The sequence below is a fragment of the Epinephelus moara genome, chromosome 12 (assembly GCF_006386435.1).
Source record: "Epinephelus moara isolate mb chromosome 12, YSFRI_EMoa_1.0, whole genome shotgun sequence".
NCBI lineage: Eukaryota > Metazoa > Chordata > Actinopteri > Perciformes > Serranidae > Epinephelus > Epinephelus moara.
In genome coordinates this window covers 12,155,860-12,173,128 of record NC_065517.1, presented here as the reverse complement: position 1 = coordinate 12,173,128, position 17,269 = coordinate 12,155,860, and the positions used below count along the sequence as shown (strand labels likewise).

Below are 17,269 nucleotides of genomic sequence, written 5' to 3'. Positions count from 1 at the left end.
GAGATAAAAGGGTTACCACAGCATGTATGTCTGTTTCAGTGTGTGTAAATGTTGACACAGACACTGAGTTAACAGATATTTTTGTTAAATGAAAATCTTTGAGATTATCAATTTAAGTTTAACTTTTATTCATCACTTTGTATTAATTACAATGACACAGTTGAAAGCAGTTTCTAACAACAGCATCTCTAATGCTGTTTTCTGTCTCTTCATATAAAGATACTTAAAATGACCTTACGGTGGCTATTTTACCTGTTGTTCTTTATATAGCTTGTAGCCTATATTGTGATATCAAATTCTATTTAGAGCACTGGTTATCTAAAATGAGTAATGTTGAAAAGTCAGCGTATGCTCATAAAACTGATCAGAGCCCCACGAATTATGATATGACCGTAGCATATAGTTACGTAAATAGTGTAAGGATAAGGAGGTCAGGTTTAGGCAAGTAAAATTATTTTAAGTTAGGTTTAGGAAAAGAAACATGGTGAGGACGTACCTTACAATGTCCACCTGAAGTCCACATGGTTTCAAAAACACGACTCCACGGAAGATGTCCAGGTTTTAGTGACGCATTACTTTTTGCTGGAAAACATATGAACTGTTGTGAGAACAGCCTCTGAAAAGTTTGTATCTGCTTCAAGGTGATCCAATCCAATGTTGCTTTGTAAACTGGCACAACAGTAAAATTCTGATCCAGCATCTAGCATCTTGAATCTGTCCTGTTGGCCTTTTTAAATGATGAATACAGACTACAACTGCCTGCTGGTATAGCGTGTTATTTCCTGTCACACAGATGCAAAACGAGTTCGCTTGTGGGCTGTTGGTCTTTGTGGTGTGTTCACGTGAAACTTTTTGGCAGAGACACAGGCAAAGCAACAGTCACCCTTTGTCACCACTAAAGTAGTTCTTTGATGTCGGTTTGGTGTGTCTGGACGTTAACAAAATGCAAACTGCTCATTCTGACAAGGACACAGGACCTCAAAGGCATCATTAGAGGCTTTTGTTAGAGTATATTGAAGAGTTCAGAAGTGAAGATGTTACTGGTTAATGTACTGTGACATGTTCATCATCACATTCATGCAACCGTTTTAATGACTCTGTGGAATGAAACTCAGCCTCCTGAGTCATGTGAACCAGTGGCAGGAAACTGGTTCAAGGCTATGCTCATAGTTAGATATTAGTTCATTTACTCTTAACTTGTTTCAACATCCACAGAGGTAAACTGCAGAAAAGCAAGAGCATCACATATAGTTTAATCCACAGGGATGGGAATCGAACCCTAAATGGCCGGGATGACAGTTAATGAGTTCATCTGTGTGACTTTAGTGTAAAGCTGTGGCTTCCTTTTGATCAGCCAGTGTGACTGAAAGTGTATTACATACAGAAGGTCATTTAAACAAGCTGAAGAAAGGGGAAAATGGGATCAGTTCCTCAAGGTGACATTTGCAGTGAAATGATTCCTTGGTTATTTTGTGATTTTACACTTAAGTCTGGATGTTTTAATTCACAGACACAAGTGTGACTGACTTGTGTGCATGTACATTTGAAGAAACGGCAGATGTAGAGGAGTTTAACTTGTGGTTCTTTAATGAGAATGAACCACTTAGTAATTATCTTTGTGATGGTCCTTTAAAAAGAATAGCCAAAATATCATGTTGTATGTATGATGTAATATCAGGCAGTATATTATCATTTTTTAACTCTCAAATATGAGTATCAGCCCTGAATACCCACTTTGTTTGCGCTCAATTTAAATAGCAGATCATTTATTCATTCTTTGTTTTTCTTTTATATCAATCTGTAGCTAGTTCCTAGTAGTGTTACTTATGCCCGGGCCACACTGCCTGCGTGAGCAGCACTGCTCAGGCAAGACCAAGGCTGCTGCTAAGCTGTGGAACATCTAGAGAATAGGGGTCTGGCCTATTTTTTCTGAATTATGTGCATAATTTTCAGCAAAAGGTAGGCAGTGAAAATGGTCTTCTGATGATCATAATGACATTGTGCCATCTTTCAGAGTTTAATGTCTAGATCACTTAAAGACATGAAAAAATATAAATATTTATTTTTAACTCAACACTCCCTGTTTCTTTTTAAAAATAAATCTGTACATTCTGGTTGAAGTATTAATGTTTTAGCTAAATCTGTACATTCTGGTTGAAGTATTAATGTTTTAGCTTCAGTGGTATTTTCCCAATCTCTTTTAAAAAATGTTTTTCTACATGACCTGACAGAGATTTCTGCATGATGACGTGACTTCAAATAACCCCAGACACTTTGGATCTGAAAATGACACAATAACACAAACAAACTAACTGATCGAGGCAGTGGTAGACCAGCAGCTCCTCTGTTCTGCGAGGTAAAATTACTGTTTTTGCAGTAAAGCAGTTTAAATATAATAATAATGATATAAATATAATACAGCATACACTCAAATTTATACTGATTATTTTTACGTGGCGGGAATACATTTTGTTGCTGCCGCCATCTACAGCAGTACATTGCGTAGCTTTCATGGCGGTACTCCTGTCTGCTTCTCCAAACTCGGGGCGAACTGACCGCCATCTGCTGTGGGTAATACACTGACTTTTAATACGAATCTAATACAACCCTGCTTCAGAAAACCCAAACTAACCCTTTGAGTTGTTATCATAATGAGTGCTCTAAACTATGTCACTGCTTTTTACTAAAGGCTGAGTGGACTTCCATTTAAAAAACCTGGAAACGAACGCAGATGGAATCGACCTCTCGTCTAATAATTTTCAATAATATCTTGTTTTCTAAATTTCTCTGCAAGCACACTTATAATTTCAAAACCTGTTTTAAGTAATGTGCATTTTACGTTGATCATGAAACATCTGTCCATGTAAAATTCCTTTTTGGTAAAAGGTTTATTAATTTGTACTTACCCTGTGAAATAAACAATAAGTAAATAAAATTTACGCCAGACACTGATCCCACCTGATCAGGTTAATATAAACCTTCACCCACTGTGTTGTTTGAACTCAGACCATAGGTTAAATGGAGAGGAGAGTTTATCATCAGAGTTTTCAGCCTGCAGAGTTCTGTGATTGCTCCATGTCAGAAACCATCCATCTCACTGGCTTCTCGACTCTGGACCAGTTTGGCTCCTAACAGGCAGATGCCATTTTGATCTCATCGACTCTGCACTTTGATTGATCGCTGTAATATTCAGCCTCCATCTTCTTCTCAGATCAGTCTCACTGTGGTCAATGACAAATGCTTTTATAATATGTGGCATTCGTGTGCCTCGTCAGCCTTTGTTTTTCATTTGTAATTAATGCTCTAAGGAATCATTACAGGCAACTCATGACTCACATCTCTTGAAAATATTTTCATTAATTGCATAATTACAAATGTCATACAATAATTATCTGAGCTGTCTTTTCAAGTATTATATTCTCTACATTTCAAGTGGCATATTGCAGCACGGTTGTCTCAGACGCTCCACCCCATCTCACGCCTCATTTTCTACAGCGGCTCAGACTAAAACCTCCAGGGAGGCTCAGTTTTCATGAACATCGACTGATGCTTTGAACTTCAGCAGAGAAGTTCTTCAGCTCTTGGTTCCTCCCCGTCGTTTTCTCCCTCCGCAGGGAAGAAGAGGATGCACAGCAGGGTGCCTATTAAATGGACTGGTTCTCACAGCAGGTGGCTATCATGAGGCGTGTTTTACAGCAAGTGAGAAGAGTGTGTTCAGTCAGAGGAGGCAGTCATCCAGTGTTTGAGGCAGGCTTGGCTTACAGTTTGGATAGAGGTCTCTGGAGGGTGTGATTTAGGGAGCGCTTAAAGAATATTTATTTATTCATTTATTTTTGGCTAGAACATCTTTTCTTAGTTTGGAAAAATAAGTCAAATAAGTTGAGATCACAAACTAAGATAAGCCCGTTTAACGACAATTGTATAGAGCAGAGACTTGAAAATACAGACCTTCTATAAATAGCTGCCTTTCGAAGAATGTCACAGCTCTGATGGCTAGACTCATCAGAAACACTGACCTGTGGCAGAGAATCAATCAGTGCACAGTAGGAGACGTGATCAGAAAGTGTAGACAGGGCTCCAGACAGCCCACAGAGAGAGAAATAAGAAGGGGACGATCTAGAAACACCTGAAATCGGATCCAAGAAAGACTCCCAGGACTGCGGATGTTTGCAGAGAGCCGTCAGTGACTCTAGGAGGACTGAAATTACTTACTACACATTTATGATTTGTGTCTTTACATTTTTAAGACCTGTATTATTGAATCAGAGGTCAGGAAAAGCTTCAAGCTTAACCTTTGATGCCAGTGGGGGTTTAATATCTTCCTGAAGGGTACTTCTATAGAGTCTGGCTGTTATTAGAATCAGATCTGTAGCTGTGTAGCCTTTAATGGATAGGACAGACAAGTGTGAAGGGGGGAGAGAGAGAGAGAGGGAGTGACATGCAGCCAAGGGCCGCAGGCTGGAGTCGAACCCGGGCCACTGCGGCAACAGCCTTATACATGGGGCGCCTGCTCTACCACTAAGCCACCGACGCCCCAGGGACTGTTTTCTAACAACCAGCTCATTCTGCTGTGATCTAACAGGTTTGTTCTGGTTTCCCTGCTCCCCTCTTTACATATTGTGACTTGTATAGTGAATTTAAAGAAGACTAAGTTATAATAAGGATCTACTTTGTTAAAAAATGAGGAATGCCCAGGGTATTTGTAGTCATATAGTTTCTAATAGAAGAATTCCTTTAAATAACAGGAAGATACAAAGGTCTGGAAAGGAATGAAAAAGTTTTGTAATTTCTGTAATGACAGTGGCCTGATGGATGAATATCACATTTTGTTTGAATGTTAACACATATACATTGTTGAGAATCGGAAGAAGTACTTGCAAAAATACTTTAACCAGCTGTTGATTTGTCAACTTATATTATCACTGCAGGCAGATAAACCAAGGACAATATGTAAAGTAGGTGCTTTTTTGAATAATGTTCTGGAAAAAGTCCTCACAAGACACATTTTATTAATATATGTTTATGTTTTCAGGTACTGTAAAACTCCAGAAAAGCCTAGTTAGCAGATTGCTAATTGAACACAATTTTTACAGTATCTTATACTTTATATCAGTGGTCAGTATTGAGTTCAAATATGGGCCAGTTTTTATACATCCGTGCCAGTGATGAGTGTGGCCAGAAGCATTGTGTTTTCAGGTTGTCCACCCATCCTTCTGTCTGTCTGTCCATCCCTCTATCGTGAGTGATATCTCTAGAATGCCTTGAAGGAATTTCTCCAAATGTTGACTTGGATTCAACAATGAAATGATTCGACTTTGGTGGTCAAAAGTCAAGGTCCTTGTGACTTTGCATCCATCTCATTCTTGTGAAAGCGATATCTCAGAAACACCTTGAGGGAATTTCTTCAAATTTGCCACAAACGTCCTGGACCTTGACTCAAGAATGAGCTAATTCGAATATGGTGGTCAGAGGTCTAAGGTCACTGTAACATGTTTTTGGGCATAACTCAAGAATTAATACAGTAATTATGACAAAAATTCACACAGATGTCCAATAGGATAAAATAATGAAGTGGGGATACTTTATATCCTAAAGGTCAAAGGTCAACTCCACTGTGACATCATAATGTTCATCAAAAACACTTTTCTGGCCATTACTCAACGTCATATCTCAGGAACAGATACTGAATTGGTGACACTAATCCTGGGTGTCCACCTTGAAACTGTGCTGATTGTATAGATCTTCTGGGCTGCTGGGGGGGGAAGATATGTGTGGAGCACCCATGTTCTCATAGACATTGATGTTAAATGTAACTGCAGCTTGACTGTTGCATGGAAGCATACAACTGCGAGGTGGTAACTCTAGTTAACATTCATATTCATATTCATATTAGTTAGTGAGGGTTAATGTAAACCTGTTCTGTGTTGCACTGCAAGACTGGAGATGTAATTGATTGATTGGTTTTCCTCACACGATAAACAGTGGCCTCCTTCATTTGTGGTTGAATGAAAGTACTGTTGTTGACACAAATGTTTTTGATCTACAGGCCAAAGTGTAATGTTTATTATTCATCTCGTAAATGTATTACACTTCATTTCAGCACCACATGCTATTCAGATACTGTAGTCTCTTCATGTAGGAGCAGTATTCGATGTTACGAGGTCATATTTGTTGGAATTTACATGAACTTTTATGTACATCGTTACCTACAGTGGATTTAGGAAAAATCCTGTAAAAAGTTTGATGTCAACTATAACAATGAAAACCTCAGCTTTTGTTAAGGGGCAAAATATATTGTTTGAAATATGAGCCATGATTTGCCTTCTAGCGCTGATATATACGATCATCACTGTACAGTATATATCAGCTTGTTCCAACACTTCATTAGAATTAGAGGCCAGTTTATTTCCAAGTAGGTTTTCACCTACAAGGAATGTGTGTTTGTATATTGGTGCACAACAGTAAACATAGAAAGAGAAGATAGAATTCAAGCAAGTACTACAAAAGTCAAGACACATGTATATATAGTGTTGACGAAATTGCAATTAAAATGTGAAAAAATACTGAGCAGTTTTAGAACTTAGTAGTTTTGTGCAGAAGTGTGTTAAATATTGTCAGGGAGATGTGCAAAAGTTCACTGTTTGAAGTGGGGTAGGGGTGTCAGTGGAGGTCCCGGGCCTTGATAAGACCAGAGATCTGTTTTTGTGGTGTGAGGTTTTGGTCCTGATGGGCCTCTTGCCAGAGCGAAGTTATTCCAGCGTGGGATCAGAGGCGGATTATTACACAATGGTCTCCTGGTCCCAGATGCTTAAAAGGCACCCCCATCCCTTCCTGGGGCAGGTACAACAAGCTGTTGTTTCTTCCCACAGAATCCTCACAAAAGGGGCTCTGTTATTGACATGATGACGAAGCTCTTTGACAAGACGTACAAAGTTAATAACAGTGACTTCATGCAGAGGCTCTGGCTTAGGCATCCCTGAGCCTGGGCCCAGGTGCTGGGAGAGGTCATTGAAGATGCTCAGCTTACTTATAGTGAGTGTTCAAACCAAAGGCATCAAATAAACATGTTCCAGATGTCTAACTATAGAACTTATATGCTGAGTTCAGAGTGTTTGAATAAAGCTTGTCTGCACAGCAGGTAGTTGTAATAATCGACCAACTGATGGTTTTCCAGGGTTGAAAAGGTTTGTAAAAAGACACTTTAATTTCTGCCCCCATATCCTGTCCCAGAAGCGTCGTCTGGCTCAGCAGAATATTTTTTGACAACTCAGTTCTTTGAACATTATGAACAGATTAATTAGCAGATTCATCTCTGCATGTGTTCTGTGCATTGCAGCATTTGGGATATTATAAACTCGTACTGTCTCAGCAAACTGACGACTCAGAGGTCAAACTGATCTGAACGTACTTGTATTGGTTCATTGTCAAAATTGTCGGTGTCCTCTCATAAATCTCTGGACCTTTGGCACATGAAGGACAGTGCTGACAGTCAGAGCTCAATTTATTTTAGAGTAAACTGAGGAATCTGAGAGGAGGCTGGAAATAATGAAGCTTAATTAAGTGGGAATTAGGTCTGAGTGCTTGGCTCCATTCTAATGTGTACTTGGAGCACGGGGTCCACATGCAGTCCAGACACTGATTTGATATTAGCCGAGCTTCCAGGAGCTATTGATTGTGACATTGATCAGAGACATTCCTCTAATGCTGTGATGTGTTGATACCAACAAGCACAAGATTTATAGGCACAAAGCTGTTCATGTAGGCCATCTTATTGATATACATCACACATATACTCCTATAGTGTTTAGGATTGTAGTAACGTAAGTGTGAGCTCAGTTAGTTTATCAGAATCTGATAAATTAGTACTGCATGTTAGCATGTAACTGGAGTTTGTTATAGTTATGGCACAGCTATAGTCACCTGCAATTATTAGAAAGCTAGTGTTGATGTGTTCTTGTCTTTTCTTAAAGGACAACTTCGGTATTTTTCAACCTGGGCTCTATTTCCCCGTGTGTATGTGTGCGTATGATTCATGGGTACCACTCGTTCTAAAATTGGTTTAGTATTGAGCCGCGAAACGAGCTAAAACGGTAATGGGAGCAAATGCGTCGCGTATAAAAGTGCTTTTTTTCGCCACNTAGCACAACTAGCCACAACTTCAGCATCTCGCCATCCGACAAAGGCAGCCTATGAAAGCTGTACGGGGTGCTGCGCGACATCCTGTTCTTGCGTTTGGGAAAAAGGGCCGTTTATTTGAGCACTCCAAAAACTCTGGTAACACTCCAGGGGGTAGCACGTAAAAAACTCCATCCTCTGACTCTTCTAGCGTAACACACACTTCACACACACATACTCATTTACATTACCAAGCAGGGACAACTTCCGCCTTTCTGCTCCAACACTGACTGACAGCTGACTCCACTCATTGACAGTCACCACTGCCCCAGGGCCGCTACAATATGCTATCTACAGAGATAACACTGGCGATCTGAACCGGTCAGTGGCGAAAAAAGCACTTTTATACTGGACGCATTTGCCCCCATTACCGTATTAGCTCGTTTCGCGGCTCAATACTGAACCAATTTTAGAACAAGTGGTACCCATGAATCATACGCACACATACACATAGGGCCCAGGTTGAAAAATACCGAAGTTGTCCTTTAAAGTAGAAAATGGTAAAATTGAACAAACAACAAAAAATCTCTAATGTCATCTCTTACCATGTTTAATTAAAGCCCTGAAGACGACATGACAAAATTCTGTCTTCTTTCACCTTGCTGTTTGAATAGAGTTCCCTCCTCTTCTTTCACCTTGCTGTTTGAATAGAGTTCCCTCCAGCCCACCCAGTTCCTTGTGTCCTCTGTTAATCTCTCCCTGGACCTGCATAGTTCACAGCACGTGGGTGTTCCTCTCACCGGCTCCATACTTAATGAGTGCTATGCATTGCCCTCACCTTTTAAGAAGTGCACACGTAGGCCCGGTTTGTGAATTTGTCATCATGGAAGTGCATGTTGTTGCAGAAATGCGGGGGATTTAAAGGATTACTTCATTCATATTTTACACCCACTTGATCCTTTTGGCACGTTGTAAGAGCTTTGCTGCAGTATAGATGAGAGAGACGACCTGGTCAGGTCACCACTCCATCGGAGACACTTCATACCTGAGAACAGTTTCTGTGACCTACTTGACTTGTATGTTTATTGAATATGTTGGCAGACGGTGCTGGAAATATCACCTCCACCCAGAAAGGGCAGGAATAAAACTCAAAGACATTTTCTGCTGTTTGATCACACTGCTAACTAAATATCAGGTGACATCAGTTCATCTCTACTAAATCCCAGAGGACATTTAAAGACTTTTCAAAAAACCTAACTTAATATGATTTTGATTTTGCCTGTTTGAACTTCCATCTTTTCAGGGAGTTCAGATTTGTCCCAATGGCTGTATATAAAGATGGATGTGGTGACAGCTTCCCAAAAGTGAAGCCAAAACATCTTGATAGCTCCGTGATGACTGGCTGCAGTATAGGTCATAAACCACGCCGCCTCCATGTTAGCGAATGGGACCTGGGCCAAACTGAAAAATCAAAGTACTTGTCAAATAAATATTTCCCAAAGGTGGTTTCTGTCATTTTAGGTCGTTCATATCCCGGTGCTGTTTGTCCAATGCTCGTTTTTCTGATAAGTTTAATTTTCAGTTGTTATGTGATGCTATAAAAAGGGGGTTTGACATTGTGATTGACAGCTGTGTGCACCAATTGGTGTGTTCGCCATCAGTGGCGCTGCTCACGATTGGGTAGGACAGGTCTATGGGCAGGAACTTGATACCATGGCTCCGCTTCCTGACTGCTACTGTGCAGAATCTGGCTCTGAATGTCTTCACAAGTGCAAGATGGCAGCAGCTGTATCAGTGGTATTTTGGCTTCATTATTGTAGTACAGTGGAGACGCCATCTTTATACACAGTCTGTGATCTGTCCACATTCTTTCAAGGGTCAGCAAATTTCCACAAACTTTCCAAAGGAAGTTAAAAAAATCAGGTTTTCCCCTCCTCAATTTAAAAATAAAAGTCTTATCTGTTGAAAGGAGATGCAGGCAACAACAGTAACAGTATGGCTTTAGTATTAGGGGTTTTTCTTTACGTTATTTTTTACTATTTATATATTTAATTGAATTCCTTATTGTCAGTTGTTTTATCATTGTGAGTGGTTTGGATAGTAAACCACACATGCCATTATAAAGCTTGTCAGCCTATTGGTGCGCATTATGTATAAATATGGGTGTGGTTTCCATTTTTCAAACATTCTGACCTGACAAAGATGTTCACCTTGCTTTTTCTCTTCCAGGTGGCTGTGCCATCAAGAACCAGTCAAGTCAGACGCTGGAGTACTGTGCCGAGCTGCTGGGCCTGGAGGAGGAAGACCTGAGAGTCAGCCTCACCTCCAGGGTCATGCTCACAACAGCAGGGGGCGCCAAAGGAACAGTCATCAAGTAAGAGGCCTTTACACACACACACACACACACACACACAAATGCTGAAACATCGAGCACATTCACTACAAATTTTACAAAGAAGGTCACATTGCGGCTTATGGCTAATTTGGTGCGTTGTAAGTTTATCGCACTTTGTTTAAAAAAAAAAAAAAAAAAGTTATGTTTTTATTTGATGTAGGTATTTATTGTGTTCATGTGTTGGTAGTATGATGTTTCCCAGTCATCTGGGATCATATTGGAAATAAGACTTGGACTTTGCTGACTTTATTGTAGACATTGGGACTCAGTGTCTTCCTTCTCATAATGTCAAATAAACCAAATTGAACTAAAACTAGATATGAGCACACACTTGCAGCACCCACCATGACACACTAATAGTGCTGTAAGAATACGATGATTCATGAATTAGTTGATGAAACAAAGATTTAAAAAGCATTTATAATAACTGATTAAAACACCAACCTTTATAAACCAAGCCCCTTTGGATTTTTCAGCATAAAATAAGATAAAACAAGAAACTTTATGTGACTTTTTTGAGCTATATAATGTTTTGAGGATGATTGTGTGATGTGATTGAAAGCTATAAGACAGCTGCTAAGTGGAACTTGTGATGAGATTGTCTTTACAACTAAAACTATTCAAAGATTTAGGAATTGTTATAAAAAATTAAACAAGAACTCTGCAATTTTATGGCGCCGCCCCTCAGAGGAGCCCTGACCCGCCCCTTTGGGAACCACTGCACACAGAGTCATGCCCTCTAACAGCATACAAATATTTGACATGTTGACTTATCAGCACTTGAAAGCTTACCAGCTCTGATCCACAGGGATGCATATACAGAGGGCATGAGTAAGCGCACACACACACACACACACACACACACATACATGCATACACACATACACACACAGGCAGAGCAGATGGTTGATGTATTGCTTGTCTAGTTATCACTGTCCAGAGAGACGAGCAGTCACTTACTCACTTCAGCTGACATCAGAATATACAGTAAAGTGAAAGGAGGCTCAGAGGAGCTGGTTAGCAGCGTGAGAACAGCTGGCTGACTCTCCTTCTCCTCTTATTGTCCAGAAAGACTGTTGCTGATAAACACCGAAGCAAATATGCATGTTTTTGCCAACAGTTATTATGAATAAAGTGGTGAGCCATCTGGACTTTCAGTGAAGCGCCCGGATGCTGAAATTGGTTTGATTTGAAAAGTTCATAGAGGTGACTTAATATTAGTGGAAGGTTGTTTATATTTAGAATGTATACTGTAGGCTTGGGCGATATGTATTCTTTCCTACTTTCATACCTTTCCCGACATCCTGACACCAGCGTATACGGTATTAGGGATGTCAATGGTTAACCATTATTAGTTAACCACGACAAATATTTTTGACTGGTTATGCATGTCAGTCAGTGTACCTACTTTGCTTTAGACACTTGTACTTCTACTGGTAGCTTCCTTCATAGATAATAGTGACCACAGAAATAAGTTTTTGATTTGGAGGTTCCAAAACCTGTGAATGGACATAAATACTACTATTAATATTTGTGTCTTTGTTTTGAAATGCAAGACACTATGTGTTGACATGCTTTGAGCCTGGTATGGCTGAAGCTGGCTAAACATATGGTAGGATCTTGGTTGGATAGATGAGAAACTAAGCATTGGAGGTAAGTGCTACAGCTCAGACGGCTTTGTGTGAGTTTTGTTCATTTAGCTAGGTTTCCTCTTTATGGATAATTTGGTCAGCACCTTTGTTTTAGTGGAACATTTGGGTGGACTATTTTGGCTTAACACCAGTTTTGTGTTTGGTTTACAGATTTTTTTGAAGGCAGATTATTGTGATTTTTGATTTATCTAACAGCAGGCCATTTTGTGGGTACATTTGTGATTAGCTTTAAATGTGAGCTCAATATTTTGATGTGATCAGTACTTTTCTTGCATATCTCAGCACCAAATACTGAATCAAATGTCCAATGCAGACATAGAAGAGCGTGTGCACTTTCAATGAAGAATTGAACATGTTTTTTAAAAGGTGTTTTAATCATGTTCACACAGAAGGATACTTGAACTCTGAGAAGGATACTGATACTGAAAAAAATATACTACCAAACAACAAAATGGACCCTAAAATATAAAGCCTCTCACCTGTCAACAGTGCTTCAGTACGACTTTGTACCATAAATCCAATGGAAAAGAAAATAATAAGCACTTCTTTGGATATAATCTCCCTTTATTCCTTAACTTCACCACTAACCTTAAAATATCCTTGTGGTCTTGGCAGTGTTCTGTAGTCACACAAAGTCTACTACAAGTAGACACAAATACCAACACATTTTGTGTCACATTTTGATATTTTCTCTGCCTCAGTACCTCTAAAAGAGAAAGGGGATTCCTGTTTACAGGCTCTCTCACTGAAGGTGACCTCTATGGTTCGATGCAACTTAAAAGGGATCACAAATTATGCTGATAGAAAACATCCTCTAATATTATTAATGGATCCTATTTAGAACAGCGCGGTGAAATGAAAGAGTTTAGCCAGGCAAGAGGAGGTGTGGGCCTGTAAACATGGCGGTGTTAAGTTTGTTCATTTATATCAACTCTGACTGAAGATATAGATATGTTTTAGTTGAACTGTTTTGTGGACACTTCCTCTGTCCAGGAGGGATTTAAATCAAGGACATAATTTACATGTACTGTGTTAAATTAAATGTGACAACTGGCATGTTGGAGCACATATGGTGCTCTCCTCCTGCTGCAACAAAACACTCAACACACACCCTGAAGTTCACAGTTATGTACTCAGTGTCCTCTACCTCACATCCTTACTTTTTTTAATGAAGGCTCCAAGGTCCTTTGGTTAACCTTCATTTATTAGTTAATATAAGATTGTTAGCAGATTTCAGGATGCAGCAGTTTTTCTGTTCAGTCTTCCCCACCTACAGGCAAGAAAAGTAGCAGGAACTTAACACAATTAAGGTCCGCAGATGTGTGTGTGCCATCTAGAAGCAGGGGAAGTAAAGGTGTCAGCATGCTTTGAAGTGAGTCCAACAATCAAGTAGATTTTAAGCAGAGATCTTAAGCTCTCCGTCATCTTTCCTCATACAGCTGCACTGTACACCTGCACATCACTTTTCGTTAGGGGTGTAACGGTACACAAAAATCTCGGTCCGGTACGTACCTCGGTACACAAGTCACGGTTGGTTTGTTTTCGGTACAGTAATGAAAAAAATAGACAACTATTAAATATCTTTTACTTATTGGTAACCTTATTAAAACATACCACCACAGCAGTTAACTCTTTTTACACAATTTTTGAATGAAACAAATATATATAAAATCCTGCTTTTTCACATTGTTTGAATGAAAATAGAAATATAAAAGTGAAAAATAAAATCCTGCTGTTTTTTTAACACATTTTTTGAATGAAAAATATAAATATACATTTCTGCTTTAACAGTTTTACTCAATTAAAATAAAAAGTATAGTGCAGCTGGTCAGCTTTAAAGCCTGCTCAGATTCAGTTTTACTAGGAACTTACTTAGCTTTCCCACTTTGTTAAAGTGCAGTAAACAAAACATGCTTATATCTAAAGTGCAGCTTAAACAATTTTACTCAACTCCAATGGCGTTGGTTATTTCTTTAGCGCGATGGTCAGGGAAACGCTCTTTCTTTTTAAACGACGACGATATCGTAGTTTGCACCAGATTGCTTTTTCTAGTCGTGCCGGTTAACGTTCAAACTCGGGTGGTGTCGCTTTAGATGCGTTAGCATGTTAGACGTGTTTCCAAGTACATACCCGACCGCTGTTCTGCAGTGTCGGCACACTGCTTTTGTCTTGTCAACTTGTTTATTTCCATCTTCGTATTTTACCCTGAAACCAAAGTGTTCCCAAACGGAGGACTTAAGGTTTGCGGGTGGGTCTTCAGGTTCGTCAGGCTCACTTGCCATGTTGTCAAAATGCGAGAATGCGCTGCACAAAGTGAAAGCGGAGATTTACGGTCGGACTCGGTCCGTCACTCAATTATGTCCGTCGGGGAACTAGATATTTTAAATGGTTCGGCTCGCAAAAACGGAATTAAAATAAAACAAAATAAAATAAAATAATATCCTGCGCCCAATAATTCGGTACAGGGTCGTGCCGAACCGAAAGTCGTGTACCGAACGGTTTGACACAAATACATGTACCATTACGGCCCTATTTTTCGTGCAAACAACTGAAAATGACACCCTGAACGTCTCTGAGGAGAGACTGACGAAAAGAGTGTGCTGTTATCCTCATGTGTATGATTATGTGTGTCTCACCTGCCTCTATGACCACAACAGCCATAAACACATTGGTCTTTAGATGTGGGACTTTGTCTGTGTCTTAGATTAAAGATGGATTGTGGAATTTGTGTCTTCCCTCTCTAGTAATGAGAGTAATTTCACACATACTGTCAAGGCGTGGTATATTGCATGTCTGCAGGTGAGCTTGTCACATTTCTCCTGTCCCCAAGAGGGCTCCCTTCAACTTTTTTATGCCACCGTCCATCTATTCATCTGTCCCTTTGTCTGTCTCATTCTTGTGAATATGATATCTCAAGAACACCTTGAAATTTCTTCAGATTTGGCACAAATGTCCACTTGGACTCAACAATGAACTGATTAGATTTTGGGTGTTCAAAGGTCACTATGACCTCGTGTCCGTCTCATGAAGGAAATATCTTAATAAGGCTTTGATGGAATTATCCACAAATTAAGGTTCAACAATGAACTGATTCGAACTTAGTGTCAAACGTCAAAGGTCACATTGACCTCATAAAACATGTTTTTTCATTCTCAAATTATGACAAAATTTCACACAATTGTGAAAAATGATGAAGTGATGACATTTTACATCCAAAAGGTCAAAGCTCAACTTCACTGCGACATCGTAATGTTCTGCAAAAACACTTTTCTGGCCATTATTCAGTGGCATTACAAGGAACAGAAGGGGAGATATTTGGTCAGATACTGAATTGGTGACACTGCTTGTGGGTGCCCACCTTGAAACTCTGCTGATTGTATAGATCTCCATTGCTGACAGGGGAAGATGTGTGAGAGGCATCCATATTTTAGAATTTGTAGCTTCTTTGCAGCAACATCCATATTTGCAGCATTGTCTACTGTCATGACTACATCAGAGTCTTGACAGACATGGATGAAAACTGTAATTGCAACTTGACTGGTTCACAGAGGCATACAAGCGTGAGGCGATAACTCTAGTTTTGACTTTAATTCTTCCTCTGAATGCCGGGATTCTATTTTGTCTGGAGCATCCACTCTAGGATTTTCCGCCACAGCTTCCACCATAATCCTAGCTGCTTTGTCGCAGAAATGCTACCAATGACACCCGACACAAAAACTTCAGGATAATGACAAAATACAGAGAGCTTTCCCTGGCAGCGATAGGCTTAATAAAAATTGTGTGAAGTTGTTTGGCAAAGGCTTGAATGTAAGACATTAATTTATACGTGCAAGTCCCACACTCTAGTTTTAAAGTGTAGTCAGACTTGAGAGAGATGTCTAAATTCTGTTGCACAAAGTTGTCTAGTTATTGACCTTTTTAAGTATGGCAAATTTGCTATGAATTCTGGGTAAATTAAAACTTTTTTCCAAACTTAAAAACATCATCAAACAACTCAGCTTTGTTGACTCCAGCAAAGTGAAACCTTATTCAGAAAGAATGCAACAGTTACAATGACATTTTCACTGCAAAAATTCAGTGTAACAACTCAATAAAAAAATCCAGTTGCATTAAATGTCAATGATTAACTCTTAAATTAAGAATTTCAACCACTTTTGGTGAATGTCTCTACGTGAAGGATCCAGAATAAAAAGTTAAAGTTACAAGCCATGATTTTTGTAAAGGGATTAACTTTTGACCAGGTGGTGTGAGTCGGTGACCGAAATGAAGTCAAGTGCAAGAAATGAAGCGTCTACAACCAGACAGACAGCTCGGACCATTCACAGCTTTTACCAGTCTCCTCCGGCTTAACAAGATAAATGTGAACCTGTGAAGCGTTACTGAGGGGGAGGAGTTGGGCTGAGCATTATACCATTTTTCACGGCTCAGTGCTCCATGCCGAGACAGAGCCTCAGGTATTAAAAGGTACCTCGGGCTCAGAGCTGCAGTGAACAGATACCTAAACAAATCTCCCATCAGACCATGCTTCTCTTTCATGAAGGGTTCAATGCAGCTAATAACTTAATCCTCAGAGTGATGAAGATGATGAGACGGGAGGGCAGAGACACAACCACATACCACCGGGCGATCAGTGATGAGAATATAATACTCACTCCAGGAGGTATACCAAGCGACCTTTTAGCAGAGGTTAGTGTGACACATCTGAGCAGTTTAGTTGAGGACATCGCTGAGTGAAAGAGAATACAAAATGTATCCACAGTAAGAATGGAAACGGTCAAAAATGAGGCTAATATAATTATATGTAATCATTAAATAGTAACTATTGGTAGCAACACTTAATTTGTTGTAAAACGGGTCTGTTTTTACAGTTAAAATCCCAGGGATATAGAATAGATACAAAGCATGAGAATAAAGTAATAAATCCAAAAAATTAATTATGACATTTGATATTTCTGTGACATTGCTGTGCTGGCGTGGCGCACTGCACCATCACTGGTGAGTGTGGTTACAGGTGCGACAGAGCAAACATCATCAGTGATGCTGGGTGTAGTCAGAGGTGACACAGGCTTGAAACTTTGAACCAGGGACCTCTCACGATCCAGTGACA

General features: G+C 39.7%; 1 protein-coding gene across 9 annotated transcripts in view; it reads left to right on the top strand.

Moving 5' to 3' along the window:
• myo6a (myosin VIa) overlaps positions 1-17,269 on the top strand; it is a 188,721-nt gene that overhangs the window by 64,835 nt on the left and 106,617 nt on the right. For all 9 annotated transcript variants that reach the window (XM_050057691.1, XM_050057695.1, XM_050057694.1 and 6 more), the window contains one exon: positions 10,345-10,489. In XM_050057691.1, coding sequence (XP_049913648.1) covers positions 10,345-10,489 — 145 coding nt within the window. The remainder of the gene's footprint in view (positions 1-10,344; positions 10,490-17,269) is intronic.